Genomic DNA, 19,750 nt, shown 5'->3' with positions numbered 1-19,750 from the left:
AAGGTGTGTGCTGTTTCTCGGTGACAAAGAGAAACTCACGTCATTTGAGGGAAAGCGTGTCAAAGGGAAAAACTGGAACACTATATTTTGGGATGCCATCTTTCCATTTGTTTCTCCTGAGAGCACAGTGGTCATTTTTGGGCGCTGTGATCTCTCATGCCACGGTTCCCCCCCAAGATTATGGCCACAGGGAAGGGGGAATTGTGGTGTGCCCAAAATGGCCGCCATGTTCTCGCAAGGAAAAAACCCAGAATGTCACGGTTTTTGCAGGACAGGTGAGGGGGGTTGGGTATGTTCACATTACTGCTTCCGGTTTTCTAATTGGATTGAAGCTGGTTTGAGGGGAAAACCCACATCGAACAACAGGATTTGTCAAGAAACTACAGGATTGCCATGTATCATGAGTAATGTCATATGAATGTGGCTTCGAAAACTAGCAGTGGTTGTGAGCCACGATGGGAACATGGCCTCACAAGAGCAGGCCCTGAGGTTGCCCTCGCCTGCATGCCTCCCTTCCTCCTCCCTCAGGGCAAAGCTGGACAGCTTCAGTCCACAACAAGTGTGTGTGTGTGTGTGTGTGTGTGTATTTAAGTTTTCTGTTTTATAAATTTAGAGTACAGTGGTGCCTCGCAAGACGAAATTAATCCATTCCGCGAGTCTCTTCGTCTTGTGGTTTTTTCGTCTTGCGAAGCACGGCTATTAGCGGCTTAGCGGCTATTAACGGCTTAGCGGCTTAGCGGCTATTAGCGGCTTAGCGGCTTTAAGAAAAAGGAAACAAACTCGCAAGAACTCGCAAGACGTTTTGTCTTGCGAAGCAAGCCCATAGGGAAATTTGTCTTGCGGAACGACTCAAAAAACGGAAAACCCTTTTGTCCAGCGAGTTTTTCGTCTTGCGAGGCATTCGTCTTGCGGGGCACCACTGTATTCATTTAAATAACCTTAAAATATCAATGACTTCCCTTCTTCCCTTTCCATGGTTCGTTTTACATGACATAAATCCCTGCATAAACTAAACCATTCAATATTCCATTATTACATCCATCAAAACTTATTTACACTGTTGAATTTATCTTAATGCTGCCAATGTTTTCAAGTGTACACAATTTCCCCTCATATATTCAAGAAATGTTTTCCAATCTTCTTTAAACGTATGTTTTTCTTGTTCTCTTATTCTATATTTTAGGTCTGCAAGCTGCACATATCCCATCAGTTTAAGTTGCCGTTCTTCTTTAATTGGGACCTCGCTTGTGGGCTGGTCCACAACAATTTGTAGTGATTTCAGATGGAACAGCGAAGGCATTGGCTCTGATGGGCACTTTTCTAGGAGGAGGAGGCCTCACTGAACATGGCTGCCTTGGTCTTGAGATAAGATGGAAGCCGTCCAGAGTGGCTGGGGAAACCCAGCCAGATGGGCGGGGTTATGAATAATAAATTATTATGATTATTATAAGTCCTGCGGGATGATTCTGAATGAGGAATTGGGCTTTTGACCTGGTGGATATCTCAGTCAGTAGAGCATGAGACGCTTAATCTCAGGGCTGTGGGTTCAAGTCTCACATTGGACAAATGCAGTATAGGAGGTTGAACTAGTTGACCTTGAGGTCCCTTGTAACTCTACCATTCCATTCCTGAACACAACACAGGATCCTCCTTGGAAAAATTCCACGAAGATGCAGGTTGGGCATAACTTTTCTCTCTCTGTGTACAGTCATACCTTGGGTTATGTTTTTTCAGCTTTCGGATCCGCCGAAACCCGGAAGTACCAGAATGGGTTACAGTGGTACCTCGCAAGACGAAATTAATTCGTTCCACGAGTTTTTTCTTCTTGCGAGTTTTTTGCCTTGCGAAGCACGGTTTCCCATAGGAATGCATTGAAAATCAATCAATGCGTTCCTATGGAAACCGCCTTCAGACCAGGTCCGGGGACAGTCTGTCCCCCGACCTCTTCTGAAGGCTGGGGGGGGGGGACAAGGGCTTTTCTTCCCACCGCCAGACTTCAGAAGGCTGTTCTGAAGGCTGGCGGTGGGAAGAAAAGCCCTTCTCCCCACCTCCCGCCCCGCAAGCTCCGGGGACAGGAGGGCTTTGCTGCCGACCGCCAGCATTTTAAAAGCCCCCGGGACAGCGGAGACTTCTCCGCTGTCCCGGGGCGATTTTAAAATGCTGGCGGGCGGCAGCGAAGTCTCCGCTGTCCTGGGGGCTTTTAAAATGCTGGGGGTCGGCAGCAAAGGCTTCGCTGCCACCCGCCAGCATTTTAAGATTGCCCCGGGACAGCGGAGTAGTCTCCGCTGTCCCGGGAAGGCAGGCGGGGGGGAGCAAAGACTTTTGCCCCCGCCGGCCTTCAGAAGAGGTCCAGGACCTCTTCTGAAGGCCAGCGGTGGGCGAAAGTCTTTGCTCCTGACCGCCAGCATTTTAAAAGAGGTCCCCGGAGATTTCCCTATGGGCTTTCTTCTTGCGAAGCAAGCCCATGGGGAAATTCGTCTGGCGAAGCACCTCGAAAAACGGAAAACTCTTTCTTCTTGCGAGTTTTCCGTCTTGCGAGGCATTCGTCTTACGAGGTACCACTGTACTTCCGGATTTCGGGGATTGCGCATGCGCAGAAGTGCTAGATCACGCTTTGCACATGCGCAGAAGCGCTGAATCACAACCTGTGCGTGCACAGAACGTGCATCCCGCGTGGATCACGTTCGCAACCCGAGCGTCCACTGTATACACAGAGTGGAAAGTAGTTGTGTGAATGCACTGACTGCACCGGAAGCAGTGGAACAAGGCCTTCCCCCCCCCCAACCCGCCACACCCGGCCAGTCTATGCTGGGTGATGTCTCCATCCCAGCCCCGGGCTGGACCTGTCTTTGAAGCGCCTCCCCCAGCAATGGGCAAGGCCTGGTAGGCTGCAAGTCCAAAGGGCTGTTTATTCAAGGATGCAAAGTGATGAGCAGGCAGAGTTTGGGCAGACAAGGACAGTTTGCTTAGGCCTTGTGCAATGTTTGTCCCCGGTCACTGATCAACCAACTTTATTCTGGAGGAGCTTCAAAAAAACCAACCTCCCCCCCTCCCCTCTCAGAGGAAATTTCTGGGCATCAGGCAGGGGACTTGGCTGGGGGGAGGAGAAGACACTGCTGGTTTATAACTAAGATCCATCAGTGTGGCTTCCTGATAAATACTCCTTTCTGAGCACTATCAATCAACCCTGGAACATGTGATGGGAGTATAACAACAGGGGCTGCATGAGAGGACCCAGTATGTCAGGCTTTGTCAACCTGATGCCCTCCAGATGTTTTGGACTACAATTCCCATCAGCTGGGGCTGATGGGAGTTGTAGTCCAAAACATTTGGAAGGCACCAGGCTGACAAAGGCCATAATATGCTTTCCTCAGGAGCGACACATTTCAGGGATTAGGGGGCAAATTTTTTTCCTCCAAGCAATGCGGCTTCCAGGCAGCCCAGACACATTTCTTTTTCAGATATTAACAACTGTTCTCAGATTTTATTGCTATTGTTATTATAAGGTTGCCAGCTGACCAGGAAAAAGAAAAGCAGTTTGATCTCGAGACATGAGCAAATGTAGCTTTTCACTGTGATTGGAATTTTGAGATCTTAGATATATGGCAATGTTCATAACCGCACGTACATAGATCAGCACAGGAAGACCAACCTGAAGCCATTTTGATTCCTAAACTGAGCAAATGTTTTCTCTGCAAGGTCAAAGTGGAAAAGCCTCCCCATTGTCTTTTCCTTCACAAATCCTGTCTTAAGGGTATGTCTGTGTTTGAATAGGGTGTGAGCCTGTGACCTGGCCCAGGAACTAAGTATTTATCATTACAAAAGACTGGCCAGGCTCCCCAGGCAATCCAGTCAAGTAACCTGCCAGACAGGAGATAAACAAGGACAGGAGAAAAACAACATTCAAATTTCTGTTTAGACGGCCTTTTCTATGATGTAGGTATCATGTATCTGAGGGGTGGTCTTAGGTTACACCCCTTCTGTGATGTATGTATGATGTTTCTGGGGGTGGTCTTGATCTTGTTGTTTAGTCGTTTAGTCGTGTCCGACTCTTCGTGACCCCATGGACCAGAGCACGCCAGGCACTCCTGTCTTCCACTGCCTCCCGCAGTTTGGTCAGGCTCACGTTTGTAGCTTCGAGAACACTATCCAACCATCTCATCCTCTGTCGTCCCCTTCTCCTTGTCTTGATCTACAGGGTGGCAATTTCAAAACTCTTTATAAGGCGTTGCACGCCATTTTTCTGGGTTCCTCCTCCTCTCCTGCGGATGAGGGGAGCACCCCTTCGCAACAGATCAATAAAGATCAAGCTTACTAGCTGCTTTGCTTCTCAATATTCTCTGGTTGGCCTCTGTTATTCTCTCCTACCAATAGGGAACCTATGTAAGGACTCTATATGGGCTCTTGGATACCCCATAAGGGAAAAGGGCAATTTTTGTTTACAACATCACCCAGCGTTAAGGGAACTATGAACTTCCCCTGATTCCTGTAGCTGCAGCTTTTGTTTCAAAAAAGAAAAAAGAAAAGAAGAAGTTGGCAAGCTTCCAATTATGGGCGATCACCCGTCTGTGTTATTTACTCATTTCCCCTTTTCTGAATCTCCCCTTTCCACCCAGAAGGGGAGCAGACGCACAGGAGGTCAGGAAATGTTGCCCTGATTTCATGCGGGCTTGAAGAGCGTTGAAAAGGCTTGTATTCCAAGATCGAGGTGACAGCCCCATAAACTTTGCAATGCAAAGGAGAGCGAGAAACCAGTTTAGTTTGCTACTGATGGTGCTCATCAGTACAGTGGTGCCCCGCAAGACGAATGCCTCGCAAGACGAAAAACTCGCTAGACGAAAGGGTTTTCCGTTTTTTGTCGTTCCGCAAGACGAATTTCCCTATGGGCTTGCTTCGCAAGACGAAACGTCTTGCGAGTTCTTGCGAGTTTGTTTCCTTTTTCTTAAAGCCACTAAGCCGTTAATACCCGCTAAGCCGCTAAGCCGCTAATAGCCACTAAGCTGCTAAGCCGCTAATAGCCGTGCTTCGCAAGACAAAAAAACCGCAAGATGAAGAGACTCGCGGAACGGATTAATTTCGTCTTGCGAGGCACCACTGTACACACACACAAACACGCACCCACTCTGCACCCACCAATCCCCTAACACGCCTTTCCCTCTCTCCTGCTATGGAGATAAAAATTGTGTCTTCCTTTCTACAGCGGAGAGGAGATGCTTTGGGGTGTTCAATGTTGTTACAGCACAAAATAACTTGAGATGGAACCTCTCCTGCAGTCTCACCACCTTAAAAAAGGTCTATGCCTGGGGTGGCGCTGTGGTCTAAACCACAGAACCTAGGGCTTGCCGATCAGAAGGTCAGCGGTTCGAATCCCTGCGACGGGGTGAGCTCCCGTTGCTCGGTCCCTGCTCCTGCTAACCTAGCTCCACAAGATGCACCTGACCATAAGTCGCATCTAGTTTTTAGAGGAGGAAAACAAGAAAATAATATTCTAAACGAAACAGTGGATGTATGATTTTTTTGGTGCAGGCTGTAGCCATAGACATGCTTTGTCATCTGATGGTGAATTTGGGGTGACCCAATGCAAAAATCTTGAGGATCCATGGCCTTTTACCTCCCCCCTCCCAGGCAGCCTCCTTTATCTCTAGCACCAATCAGCTGTTTCCTTTCATCACTCACTTCCCTCTTGTTTGCCTTAGTGTCTTTTCCTTAGCTGGAGCAGTTTTTTGCTCCTCCTTTTCTTCTAATTTTTCTCCTCATTGCTTTAGTCTTCCTGTCTCCTCTCCTTGCAAGTTTGCTGTCTTTACCTCCCCCCTCCCAGGCAGCCTCCTTCATCTCTAGCGTCCCTTATCTCCCTCCCGATCACTTGCCGATTAGCGGCTTTGTTTCAACACCCAGTTCCCTCTTTCAAAAAAAAAAAAAAAAAAAAGAGCATGATCTGATTTTCTCCCCTGGGCAATTCGGCTCCAGGGACCACACATTCGCTCCATAAGATGCACTGACATTTCCCCTTACTTTTTAGGAAGAAAAAAGTGTGTCTTATGGAGCGAGCGAAAATACGGTATCTATGTTGGATATTCTCTCTCTGTGTGAGAGAATCATTTGTTCCAGAAACAGAGAAGAACGGAGAAGAAGATTCAAGAAGCAGCAGAAGGCTGAGATTGTTTTGTCTATGCAAGGACATTTTCTGTGGGAACTCGGCCCTCCAGCTGTTTTGGGACTACAATTTCCACCATTCCTGACCACTGGTCCTGTTAGCTAGGGATGATGGGAGTTGTAGTCCCAAAACATCTGGAGGGCTGAGGTTGGGGATGCCTGTTCTAAATCATCCATCAGAGGTTGATGGATTGATCCAACAATCTAAGCCCACCACCCTCCAAAGTCCAACTTGGAAAAGTGGATTGGGACCATTCACCTGTCCATCACCTGATGTCACAATGACATCAGGGAAATGACACCTATTTGAGGCTGTGTACATACTAGACTTCAAACACGTTGAAAGTATATTCTTTGCCTCAAAGAATTGTGGGTGCAGTAGTTTACTCCTCACGGGGTTACCATTCTCAGCAAATGTGCTTTAAAGGTATATTGCATATACACGGACCTGCGTTCAGGAGAAAGTTGCTCTAAGTGATGACTAGATGATTGGCAGTTGCAGCAACCTTCTTTGAAGATGCTTGGCATTAGGAGTGCACCTTCAGAAGAGGTTTAGGATTGCGATTAATGGGAAACCCTTTGCAGTCCCTACAGAAAGAAAAATTAAAAGCAGAGCATTTTTCCCTCTGCAGAGGAAGCGGATTGAAATCAAAGCTGTATTTTCTACCCTTGCTTGGATGCACACACAACAAAGTTCAAAGAAATGTGCATTTTGAGGGATGGCTGTGTTTCGATTCATTCCTGCATCTACAGGGGTTGGCTAGATGACTCTGTGGTTCTATGTATTGTTTTGCAAAGTGTGAATTAGGCAAGTTCACTTTTAAATGCAAACTGAATCAAATTTCTCTCCCATCTCTATTTCAGGGATCTGGGGGAAAGGCTGGATTTTGTACTTTTGTCAACTTAAAACAGTTAGTCCAACCTCACTCTGTTTCTCTAGCATACACGCACACATGGTCTCAGATGCAATTTTCTTTGAGAATTCACTCCTGCGACTTTCAAAGTTCTTTTGTGAGAGAAGATGTTGGGGTGTGTCCTTTGAAGCGCAAACAACTTCGGAGTCTGACCGTGTGAAAATGTGAACGCACATGAAATACCTTGCGAGAGGGGAGAAGAGAGGAAGAAATAGTTTTGCTGGTGGGGCAACTTCAGGAAATTGCTTGAGAACTTGGGAAGGGGGAAGGAACCCAAATCACAATTCTTCCTGCCCTGTGATGAAACCTTTGGAAGAAAACCTAATCAATAAACAGATAACCCCCCAACCCCGGCCGTTCACAAGACATTATACTGTTTTTTCTCTTATCTGATACGGATAGTCAGACAACAGAGAAGGTCGCGAGGTACATCGAGAGAGCTGTGAAATTGAGGGCCACCATCTGAGTGACAGACTTGTTCATCTGACGGACCTCCTTCTGTTTGTTCTTATCCTCCTTTTATTCTTATTTTATTTTATTTTTAATTCCTGCATAGCTGTGGCCTGTTGGCTTTGCTAATAAAGTTCTGATTCTGAAACAGATAACCATTGCAATAACAATTGAGATTACAGAGCGAGGAATCTTCTGTTTATTTGAGGGTAATAAATGATTCCAATAAATGCATAACAAAAAAATAGAAAATGGAGGAGCCGAGGAGAGGTGTGGCCATGCAGCCCTGCCTGCTCCCCCCCAGATTTTCCTGCACCTGGAGAGAAATAGATGTTCCTCCACTGCAACCTGCTGGCGGTGGAGAGTCAGATGCAGATCTCCCTTCCAATCAGATGTGTGCGATGGTGAGGGAAGGGATGGATTCAGGCAGAGCCATCGCTGGAAAACGTTGCCTTGACTTTGTCCTTCACCTGCTGGAATCTTTCAGAGAGCCAGTTCCTGCCAATGGGAAGGCAACAGTGAAGGAGCCATGCCGCCCTCGCCAGGGTCTGTGCAAGACATGGCACTTGATCGAGGTGGGCACCATCCCCCCTCCCACACCCCATGCTACCCCTCCTCCTCTCCTCCTTCCCCCAATTTGCTGTTAAACAGTTCTGCCCACTCTAATGAGGAAAAGGTAAAGGTAAAGGGACCCCTGACCATTAGGTCCAGTCGCGACCGACTCTGGGGTTGCGGCGCTCATCTCGCTTTACTGGCCGAGGGAGCCGGCGTACAGCTTCCGGGTCATGTGGCCAGCATGACTAAGGCGCTTCTGGCGAACCAGAGCAGCGCACGGAAACGCTGTTTACCTTCCCGCCAGAGTGGTACCTATTTATCTACTTGCACTTTGACGCGCTTTCGAACTGCTAGGTTGGCAGGAGCAGGGACCAAACAACGGGAGCTCACCTCGTCGCGGGGATTCGAACCCCCGACCTTCTGATCGGCAAGTCCTAGGCTCTGTGGTTTAACCCACAGCGCCACCCGCGTCCCATAATGAGCAAAATAAGTGAGGATAATTCTCAGGGATGATTCACACCCTGGCTGGGACTTTCTTGATCTCCTGCCTTCGGGCAGAAGATATAGAAGATATAGAAGCATGATTTGTCGCACCAACAGGGTAAAGAACAGCTTCTGGGCTGTTAGGCTGCTGAATGAAAAGATAACAACAGGGCAACTGACTTTCGGGTTTGGTGTGTGTGTGTCAGTAAACGAGGGGAATTAAGGCTAAGAGAGCTTAGTGGGGGGTGCTCATGTATACAAGTTGTATACATGTTGTACAAGTCTCGCTGTATACAAGTTGTACAAGTGACAATAAAGTATTTCAATAATGCAATGGCAGCTGCAGCACCCTCCTGAAATCTGCCTTGCCCCCTTCTCTACCTTGCTCAGAGGTGAGCAAGGTCCTTCTTCAGGGGGAGGCATTCTGGGGGTAAGGGGGCCCGGCGGAGAGCACCTACATCACCACCAGTCCCCAAGAGTGTCTGAAACGAATTTCTAGCTGCCTTGGCAAAGGGGCAGTGACTGGGGAGAGTGCTTTTTCGCCCTGCCACATTCTGTCCCGCTCTGCTCTCTCCATCTACTGGTGGCTGGAGGAACTGTTATTTCTCTTGAGATACCTGTCGAGATTGTGGAAAAATGTTGCTCTCTGCAGATCCTTGCTACCACTGTGGCCCCTTTTCCTTTGCAAACCCCCCCCCCCACCGCAGAAATGCAGGGCCTGATGCCTTCTAGCCAATCTAGCCGGAATCTAGTTAGAGCCCAACTTTGCACTCTGAGAGAGGAAATATAAGAACCCACCTTATATGTAGCCTGAATCTAGCTCTATCCATCTAGCTCAATATGGTCTACTCTGACTGGCAGAAGTTCTCTGGGGCTTCAGACAGTGGCCATTCCCAGCCTTTCTCTGGAAACGTCAGGTGTCAAACCTTTTGCACGCAGAGCCACTAAGCTACAACCCACAGGAGCTTCCGGGTTCCTTCTGGGCCTTAATGAGAATCGGTGAAAAGCCATAACTCACATTCATCAAGGAGCATGACTTTGTTGTTGCTGGAGCTTCTTTTTATGCCATCCCACTTTCTAAGTAGTTTAGGTGAGATATTTTGCTAGGCTGGGGGGCTCAGGGCAGGTTCTGTGGCGCACAAAACTCTGTCTGCTTCCTGCGTCTCAGCAGTTGCCCCCTCTGAAGTTTTGCCCACGCTATGGCTCTGAGGCACATTTGACACGCACTCTTTCCCTCAAAGAATTCTGGGCACTGTAGTTTCTCCCTCACAGAGTTAGAATTCCCAGCAACCATGAACAAACTGCAATGCCCAGAATTCTTTTTTTTTTTGGAGGGGGAGAATTCTGTGCGTACACAGCCCTGGGTTTCAGGCCTTGCAAGGAAGCCACCGGAAATTCACCTGGCTTTGGTGATCGGCTCACTGTTGTGGAACTCCTGGAGAGCTGTCTTGGTCCTGTCTCCAGCGTTGTCAATAAAAGTCTGAACATTGCGCTGGAAGTTCTCGAACCTTTGAGACAGGGAGGGCTCTGTCGGCTCAACTTCAGCGGAGGCTTAGAGAAAGCAAAGAGAACAGTGGCAAAGGCAGTGAGAAATGGATTGCACAGCTTGGAAACTAAACATATCTGGTTTTGCAATATGCCCCGACTGCCCTCTTTCCTCCTGCTGTTCTCTGATTCAACCATCTCCTTTCTTTCCCTAGCTGGCCCTAAACACATCCTTGTGTTGCATCTTCATCGACATGTATGATTCAAGTGAACCAGGGTTATGCAAAACTGCCAAAAGCTAACCTCAGTGCTTTTGGCGTATGGCACAATCACATCTTACGTGTAATTAGCTTGCGCGGTTTCAACCTTGCACAGTTGAACCGAGTTTCCATTGAACCAAGGCATGCAAACCTGCTAAAAACTAACTTCCGTTAGTTAGGGCTACCGTATTTTGAAGAGCAAAAAAGAGGACACATTTGCCAACCTCTACTTTTAACTACGGATTGCCATGACGACTCTCATTTTTAATAGCCCTACTATATGTTTCTCATTATATAAGTGACTTTTGCTAACACTCTCCAGATCACATCCAGCCTACCTCCCCCTCTTATTTTTAAGCCTCTGTTGCTTCCAGGCCTCACGCCCACTGAACATCAATGCCTAATGCAGATCCTGCCCACAATCTTGGCCAGCCACAGATCCAAACCCGGCACTGATGGGAAGTCAAATGTTCTCTGGCCAGGGGGGAAAAGGGTTGGTGCTTTCATATGAGAGGGAAAAAATTAAGTTGCCTAGCTGCAGTGATAGGATTTGCACAGACATGTCAAATGGGAAGAACTGTCAGAGGGAGGGGCTTATTTGGGGCCCTGGGGTGGGGGGTCCGGGAGCAGGAAGGTGTGGCAAGGATCCTTTGCCAAACCTGCGCAACTAGAGTTTCCAAATTAGCCAGTGGAAGGGAATAGATTCAGTCTAGCCTGTTCCAGTCACATTGTTGGCGCTGCATAATGAGCTAAGAAAAGGTTTTCGGCTCCTACCTGTCACAGCAAACAAAGCCATGAGGACCACTGCCACGGAAACCGCAAGCTGCATGGTGTTGGAGGGTCTTAGATTTCCTGGAGGAAAAAAGGAAGGAAGAAAACAAGGGCATATATAGGTGGAGCTGGTTAATAACAGTGACAATGGTGTTGAAACACTCATGTGCTGCCTGATGACTGTGCCTAAGGTTGCTTCCACATGGCTAAGTAATCCTGACCTGTTCTCACAAAATTTGTGTGGAGCTTCAATGCCATCAGCCGTTCATTGAGTATTTATTCTGATTTGCCTGCAGGGAGGTCAGATGACATTGCATCCAGCCAGCTATATCACCTCACACTTCCCAGGGCTTTCCCCATTACTTTCCTTCCAGCAAGAAGTCCAGTTTTGAGAGGTGGGTTTGTTGCACAAGATTAACTTCAGTTGTGCAGCCTGAGTTTGCTGGTATGCGATCAAACCCCACCCAGAACTAGCAACAGCCTGGAAGCACCCTAAGAGGCGCAGGGGCAGGGACTGGTTTAAAAGGAGAGAGAGTTGGCAATCCTTGCAGCAGAAATCTGCCGCACCTTTACCGGGTTCAATACACATTGTAAAATTCTCAACAATGCTGCAAATGGCTTCTTTTTCTTTCCATGTGCTCCTTCACTGCCCTCCCGTCCCGTCTCTGATTCCCCACCTCCACCCAGAAATGGAATGATGTTCTGCCTCCTCTCTTGAAGGACGGCGACAGATGATTGCCACCTGTCACCTGAAAAGGCACCGGTGCGTTTCACAGCTCGCCAGCTGACAGGCAAAGCTTCACCCCAGCATAGCAACGCTGTTATGGGAGGATCCTTCACTGGCTGAATTTCTGCCTGGTATGAAACTCACGATGGCATGAACTCTCCATTAAGGAAGAACAAAAGGCAGGGGTCAATGCAGCCATGTTAGATGACTCATAATAAATTTGAGTCTTTTGCCTGGCTGTCTACTCTTGGTTTTGAAGAGCTTCCGACAGCGATTTTGGGGAGGGGGCATGTCAAAGCTTCACCTGCTTCACGCAGCTGTTAAAGGCATAAAAACACAGGAAGATCCTTTTATACCAGTGGTTCAGTATTGTATACTCTGGCTGGCAGCTGCTTTCCAGGGTTGCAGCCTGGAGACGTCCCATACCCACCTAGAGAGGCCGTGGATCGAACCTGGGATTTTTTGCATGCAAATCAGGTGTTCTACTACGGCTAGGAAGGGACTCGAGTGGCGCTGTGGGTTAAACCACAGAGCCTAGGACTTGCCGATCAGAAGGTCGGTGGTTTGAATCCCTGAGACGGGGTGAGCTCCCGTTGTTTGGTCCCTGCTCCTGCCAACCTAGCAGTTCGAAAGCACATCAAAGTGCAAGTAGATAAATAGGTACCACTCTGGCGGGAAGGTAAACGGCGTTTCCGTGCGCTGCTCTGGTTTGCCAGAAGCGGCTTAGTCATGCTGGCCACATGACCCGGAAGCTGTACGCCGGCTCCCTTGGCCAATAAAACGAGATGCGTGCCGCAACCCCAGAGTCGGCCACGACTGGACCTATTGGTCAGGGGTCCCTTTACCTTTACTACGGCTAGGAAATTGCAACCTTCTGTTAGTTGCAAAAGCTAAATCAACATCTTGGAAAAATGAGGCAAAAAGCTCTCTGAGGGTTGCACTTCATTGCCACCTCCCTCTGCCCGCTAAACTTTCTGAACCTTGCTCCCCTCTTCTGAGTCTGTAGTCCCATCTGTTTCCCCCCACACCACTCCCCAATCCTGTATTTTGCTCGGTCTCATGTTCTTAGATTTGCTTCATTTTTTTTAATAAAAAAACGGCTCTGTTGTTGTTGTTTTTTAGAAGCAACGCAGCAGGCAGTCATTTAACAGGTGAAGCTCACCCTGGCATGGAGATGCAGCAAAAGCAACACCTTTCCCTGCTCAATTTCTGTGCAGTAAATTCGCGCTGTTAAAGAGGCAGGCCACTCGGAGAGAGAAAGTGCTCCATCTTCGCACACTTCTCATTTAAGATGCCAGGGGCTCTGCGTTAACTTGCCACGTCTAGATTTTGAAATAATAATAATAATAATAACAACTTGACTCTAATTTAGTCACTCTGTTTGAATTCCCCTTTCCCCACATGCTAACTGAATCTATTTCTATAGTTCCACTTACTTGCAGCTGGGAGTGGAGACGAGAATCCAAGGTGAAATCGGAATTCCTTCCCAGCTGCAACAGCTGCTCCCTATAAACCTAGCACCCTGCCTCCAACATCCGCCCCTCAGAGGGCAGCAACCTGAGCCTCGCTGCTCTTTCTCCTCCCCTCCGCAATTGGGAGGTTGCTCCATCCCTCCCAGGAATTTAAACCGCAGCCAGGGATGCTGTAAGAAAAGAAGGCAAGTGTGTGTGTGTGTGTGTGTGTGTGTGTGTGTGTGTGTGCATGCACAACCCCATTTCCTCAAACTTTAAATTCACTGGGAAGTTGGGGGTGGGGGAGAGAGAAGGAACCACCTTCCACGCAGCCCAGTTTGCTTGTACTTTTGGTCTGCCTGAGCAGTTTGCAAAAAGGCTGGGGAAAAGAAGAGGCCTGCCTCCCTTCTTGAGGCTTCCCGGATAGGGTTTTGCCTCTAAGGTGCTTTCGTGATCTGGAAGGATAAATAGCCCTGAGGCACAGTTAAAGGATAGCTCAGCTGATAACACGAAGGTCGCAGGTTCGATCCCCCTGTGGGATTTCAGGGGGTTGGAGTAAATGATCCTAAAGGGTTCCTCCCAGCTCTACAATTCTATGAATAATAATAATAATTTATTATTTATACCCCGCCCATCTGGCTGGGCTTCCCCAGCCACTCTGGGCGGCTTCCAACAAAATACTAAAATACAGTAATGCATCAAACATTAAAAGCTTCCCTAAATGAGGCTGCCTTCAGATGTCTCCTAAAAGTCTGGTGGTTGTTGTTCTCTTTGACATCTGGTGGGAGGGCGTTCCACAGGGCGGGCGCCACTGCTGAGAAGAGATTATGGTCTCTCAAGTCATATTTCCCCTCAGCTTTTAAGTTCACACATGGAAGCACTTCTCAAAATGCTCAGTTTGTGGGGCTTCCTGAAGGTCTCAGATTTGGAATTTACATTTTCAAAGGTCGCCGTCTGTCTCTAACATCTAAGGAAGGAAAGAGAGTCCAAAACCTTCTGAGGTAGCCTCAAGGCCACCACAATTTGGAAGGCTTCAAAAGAGGAATGGACAAATTCGAGGAAAATAAGGCTATTCAATGGCTACTAGACATAATAGCCATGTTCTGCCTCTGCAGTCGAAGACAGTCATGTTTCTGGAAACTGCCAGAGGGGAAACGGCTCGTGTGCTTGCAAGTTTCCCACAGGTATCTCAGTGGCCCCTGTGATATGCCATCCATTGGCCTGATCCTGCAGCCTCTTCTCGTGTTCTTTGGGTCAGCAACATGCATATGATGTGAGTAGGTAAAGGTAAAGGTAAAGGTACCCCTGCCCGTACGGGCCAGTCTTGACAGACTCTAGGGTTGTGCGCCCATCTCACTCAAGAGGCCGGGGGCCAGCGCTGTCCGGAGACACTTCCGGGTCACGTGGCCAGCGTAACAAAGCTGCATCTGGCGAGCCAGCACAGCACACGGAAACGCCGTTTACCTTCCCGCTAGTAAGCGGTCCCTATTTATCTACTTGCACCCGGGGGTGCTTTCGAACTGCTAGGTTGGCAGGCGCTGGGACCGAGCAGCGGGAGCGCACCCCGTCGCGGGGATTCGAACCGCCGACCTTTCGATCGGCAAGCCCTAGGCGCTGAGGCTTTTACCCACAGCGCCACCCGCGTCCCTATGATGTGAGTGGTGAGACTCAAAAAGGAGGCTCCTTTGCTCAGTCAGAGAGCTCATGTTTTGCAAGCAGAAGGTCCTGGGTCTAATCCCTGCTACCTTCAATTTGAAAAGAGACGATCAGATAGATAGTGATGATCTTTGCTGTGCTACTGAGATTTGTTAACTGCCTTGAAGACCTTCCTAAAGACAGAGAGCAGATAGGCTGATGAAGCAAGCAAGAATACATAGCTCTGAACACAAAGAGTTGGTTTCTATATTCTCACATTGTGTGTTTTCAGCTGCAACACAGGAAGCTGTCTCCTACTGAGTCAGACCATTGGTCCATCTTGCTCAATATGGCCTACTCTGACCGGCAGTGACCATCAAAGATTTGGGAAAAGGAAGATTGGGGAGTTTTAATGTGTTTTTACCCATCCCTCCTCTCCCCCTCCCCCTCCCCCAACACATTTAAATGTGTATTTTCTCTAAATACATGCATTTTTAAAAATGGGAATTCTGATACCTTCAAACAGCCAAGAATTGCATTGCATTGGAGAAGTGTGAAGTCCAGTGGATCGCTAAAATATGTGCCACATTAGTCCGAGAGGTGCAGGTCAGAAAATATTGTGCAGGAATTCACAGACACCATCTTCCTCAAGCTTCTCTACTCATGACAAATTGGTTTATACAGCATGTTAATTCTATTTTGCTGAAGCAGAAGCTCCCTTCTTGCTCTTCTTCCTTGGCCTACTCTGGAAGTCGGCAGAACAGGGCAGGTGTCAAGGTGCAGAGCTGTTCTCAGTCCCATTCTTCCAAGACTCAGAGCCACCATCCTAGTCCTCATGAGGCAGGCGGTACAAGTTTGTAGGCTGCACAGGACGTCATCCCCTTCCCTGGGCAGGGGTAAGGGAGAAACCCGATTCAATTTAAAGTCGAACTTGCCTAATTTGCGATTTCCAAAACACCACGTGAACTAGAACACAGCCGCCTCTCAAAATTCAGATTTTTCTGAATTTTGTCATGTTGCTCTCCAGCCCGGCAGTGACAACAGGAATGCATCAGTCTGGGTTAAGCGTGCATATGGACACACATATACATGAGAGTGACATGCAAACATGCATTGCGTTAGGTGAAACTGCTTCCCCAAAGCGTGTCTACAGTACTTGTCCAAATGGCACGCAAATATGTGTTGATTGGGCGAAATTCGCACTAAAATGCTGGAGATTTTTCACGAGACTTTTTTTGAAAACAAAACAAAACTTGCAGATTGCTGCAGAGCTGTGGAATTAAAGAATTGCGGAGGGGGTGGGGTGAGAATCTTTAATTTGTGAATTAAAGATTTGGAAGGTTGAGAAGCTGAGAGAACCAAAAGCTCCCAGAATCTGTGGGGCAATCCTGGGATGTTTTCTGAAAACTTTCGTCTCTCACTTGCCTTCTCTCTCTCTCTCTCTCTCTCTCTCTCTCTCTCTCTCTCTCTCTCTCTCCTGTTTCCCAGAATGGATTTTGGGGGTCTTACACAGGCCACTATGCCTGAGGAGCCTCAAAGTTTGAAGCCTTCCCCACAGATGTCAGTGGTGGTAGAAGCTTCGAGCATGTACCCCCAGAAATCTCCTGTTATTTTAAAGCAGGCCCTTATTTGTGCCTTGTTTGCCACAGCATCACACATCTCTCTTTAACAGCCCTTTTGTCTCTAACCTATACAGCTCTGTGGAACAAACAGTCCCGTTCCACAATGTCCCTTTTCTCCCCAGTTTTTGACCTGGCAATCCCACTCATCCGGCCCGGGAGGAGAGGAGGAGCCTGGAGGGGTTATTTGCGTTCATTGCAAAATGTTTGTTCGGAGATCCAAGCCTCCTTCCTTTCCCCTTCCCAGTAACAAAATGCTGAACGACAGTAACCCCCTCCTGGGATCTTTTTAGGATTTATTTTATCTCGAGGTCCACATTTTTTAGATAAACAGCCCTGGTTAAGAAATCCTTTGTTTTTGTTGAGAAACTCAACTCTCCCACACCCTTTCTCTTGTGGAAATTTTTTCTTCTTTCTTGCACTGCAGTCCTTAATCTTCTCTCTCTCTCTCTCTCTCTCTCTCTCTCTCTCTCTCTCTCACACACACACACACACACACACACACACACACACACACACACCCCAAGTTTTATTCTAGAATCAATGCAGGCTTGCATATGTGTACACATAGTCTAGATCTATTGTCTAATTTTTGCCCCTGGAAGGTGCTTCTTGGGTCCTATCTCTAGAAATAACAGTCTGACCTTTTTTGGGGGGAGGGCAAGGAGACTTCTGAGGTCAAGACAGGAAAACAACCCCAGAGAAAGAGCGATCTGTAAAGGTTTTTAAGGCAACTTCAGCAAAGGGGTGAGCAGAGCTGAGGTGGGGGAAAGACCCACTTCGTAGAGCAGAACAGCCTTCCAAGCGATCGGCAAAACATTTCTGAACTATTTTGGAGCTCTAGCGCTCGCAGGCAAAATACCACGATGATATATAACAAGGGGGATTATTTAGCTGCGATTCCTGCGTTGCGTAGGGTTGGACTAGATGGCACCCTTCCAACTACACCATTCTGTGACAGAAACTGGCTTATAGAATCATAGAATCATAGAGTTGGAATAGACCACAAGGGCCATCGAGTCCAACCCCCTGCCAAGCAGGAAACACCATCAGAGCACTCCTGACATATGGTTGTCAAGCCTCTGCTTAAAGATCTCCAAAGAAGGAGACTCCACCACACTCCTTAGCAGCAAATTCCACTGTTGAACAGCTCTTACTGTCAGGAAGTTCTTCCTAATGTTTAGGTGGAATCTTCTTTCTTGTAGTTTGGATCCATTGCTCCGTGTCCGCTTCTCTGGAGGAGCAGAAAACAACCTTTCTTCCTCCTCTATGTGACATCCTTTTATATATTTGAACATGGCTATCATATCACCCCTTAACCTTCTCTTCTCCAGGCTAAACATGCCCAGCTCCCTTAGCCGTTCCTCATAAGGCATCGTTTCCAGGCCTTTGACCATTTTGGTTGCCCTCCTCTGGACACGTTCCAGTTTGTCAGTGTCCTTCTTGAACTGTGGTGCCCAGAACTGGACACAGTACTCCAGGTGAGGTCTGACCAGAGCAGAATACAGTGGCTTCATTCTGAAAATAAAAGCTTATTGCAGATTGAGTCTGCATTACCACATAGCGCTGTCCATTCGGAAAGAGATTAAAACAGATAAGAGTATCAGAAGAGTCCTGCTAGATAAGGCTGGTGGCTCCTTCTGTCTGGCATCCTGTTCTCAAAGCAGTGATGCAGATGGCTGGGGGGAACTCTCAAGCCCAAGAGCCCTCTCCCCTTCTGGGATTTCCAGCAAAGGGTGTTCTCCTTCATGGAGAGCACATGTTGCAGTGGAGTCTAACAGGACACCCCCTCTTGGTTACTGGGCGGGACCGTTTGGATGGCCATGACTGTGACTGGGCCAATTTGGTTTGTTGGGGAGATTTTGATGTTACCATTTAGAGGGTTGGCCCGAAGGTTATATATTCTTGGCACGCAGCTTTTTTCAGTCTCTTTTGCTGCGTGCATCGGATCGCCTGCCCGCCCTCCCTAATCTAGGGCTATTTTGTTGACCTTGCTATGCCTGTCATGGAGTCGTCTACCTTTGGGGCAAGGGCCTGGTAGGAATTTTGTCCATTTGGCAGGTTGGCTGGTGCCATTTGGTTTTTGCCTACTGCGTAGCAAATCGTCACAACTTGTAAGGTTGCGGTTAGGCATCGGTTAAAATTTGGTTGGCGGAGGGGTAAGGGTTGGCAGTGCCTGCCCCTCCAATGCTGCTGCTGCAAGGGAATTCCGTTCAAGGAATCCAGGGGTTTGCGATGCTTTTGTCCGTATCCCCAGCAAGGGGCTAGGGCCGTGCAAGCCCCTGGGAGCATGTGGGGAGGGGTGACAGTATGGAGCCCAGCCCCATTCTCCCCCCAATATTGTTTTCCCGTACTGGCTTTTGCTGGAATCCGGAAGTCAGTTCTGTCCCAGTTCTGTCAGTTCTGTCATAACCAATGCCTAAGCAACCACTCACATTATGTATTTTAATAAAGTTGCGGCCAAATGCCAAAAACCTTAAACAAAATTCTGTGTGAATTGTGGTTTATTTAGGGGGTGGCTTGGGGACCTCGACATGCAACTGGTATGCAGAAACACTACTGGGGGAAGAGCTAGCAGCCGTCTGTAGCTTTCTCCTCCGTGAAGCTGGTGGTCATCCCTGCTTCCTGAGGCAGTGAGTTCCATAGCTTAACTATGCACTGAGTGGGCGGTCCCAGAAATAGGGCATTCATCCACCCCAATGACCCCGAGAGTAGTCATAAGCCCAAGATCGCAGTCACCCCTTCCTTCTTCCTTTGGCTGGGGCATGTGCAGGGAGGAAGGGGCATGAATGACTTAATCAAAGGGGGGGGGGGTTTCAAATGTGTTTCCAGTAACTACACCCATCTGGATGTAGAACCAATCTAGGTTGAGAGCAGCATGCTGAAGATGTGCAAGGACAATTCTGGATTGAGAGGGAAACTATGTTTTGTGCTACAAACAAATTAGTGTATACAGAGCCTTAGGCACGCTATAATATTTTGGAAATGTGGGCTATCCACAAATTATATGGTTCTTTCCTGTTCGTGCCACTTAGTGGTAAAACACTGACTAGTATTGCACATGTATGCAGCCACCCAGAACCCTCTCATCAAGGCAGGGAGCTCAAGCAATAGATGGACCGCTATATTATTTGCGAATCAGGCCTTATTACAGACCCTCCAAGTGTCCCTCTTTTCCCGGGGCGTCCCTGATTTAGAGAAGCTGTCCCAGTTTCTGATTTCATCCCAGAATGTCCCACTTTTCCTT

General features: G+C 48.1%; 1 protein-coding gene across 1 annotated transcript; it reads right to left on the bottom strand.

Moving 5' to 3' along the window:
- Positions 1-7,693: 7,693 nt before the first annotated feature.
- Positions 7,694-13,385, bottom strand: APOC1 (apolipoprotein C1). Its single transcript, XM_028742214.2, has 4 exons — positions 13,235-13,385; positions 11,075-11,152; positions 9,956-10,106; positions 7,694-8,015 (listed from the first exon to the last, which is right to left on the bottom strand). The coding sequence occupies exons 2-4, from the start codon at positions 11,127-11,129 to the stop codon at positions 7,940-7,942; spliced, it is 282 nt and encodes a 93-aa protein (XP_028598047.2). The 5' UTR covers positions 11,130-11,152; positions 13,235-13,385; the 3' UTR covers positions 7,694-7,939.
- Between the last annotated feature and the right edge of the window lie 6,365 nt (positions 13,386-19,750).

Source organism: Podarcis muralis, chromosome 7 (assembly GCF_964188315.1).
Source record: "Podarcis muralis chromosome 7, rPodMur119.hap1.1, whole genome shotgun sequence".
Taxonomy (NCBI): Eukaryota; Metazoa; Chordata; class Lepidosauria; order Squamata; family Lacertidae; genus Podarcis; species Podarcis muralis.
Note: the sequence above shows the minus strand (reverse complement) of the source record. Positions and strands in the feature narration are given on the sequence as shown.

What these genes read in the sequence shown, in the direction of transcription:
- APOC1 (XM_028742214.2), bottom strand. Translation starts at nt 11,129, where the DNA reads ATGCAGCTTGCGGTTTCCGTGGCAGTGGTCCTCATGGCTTTGTTTGCT. An exon ending in GGCTTTGTTTGCTGTGACAG is followed by an intron (nt 10,107 to 11,074) that starts GTAGGAGCCGAA and finishes GCTTTCTCTAAG; the next exon opens with CCTCCGCTGAAGTTGAGCCG. An exon ending in GAGCCGATCACCAAAGCCAG is followed by an intron (nt 8,016 to 9,955) that starts GTGAATTTCCGG and finishes TCCCATTGGCAG; the next exon opens with GAACTGGCTCTCTGAAAGAT.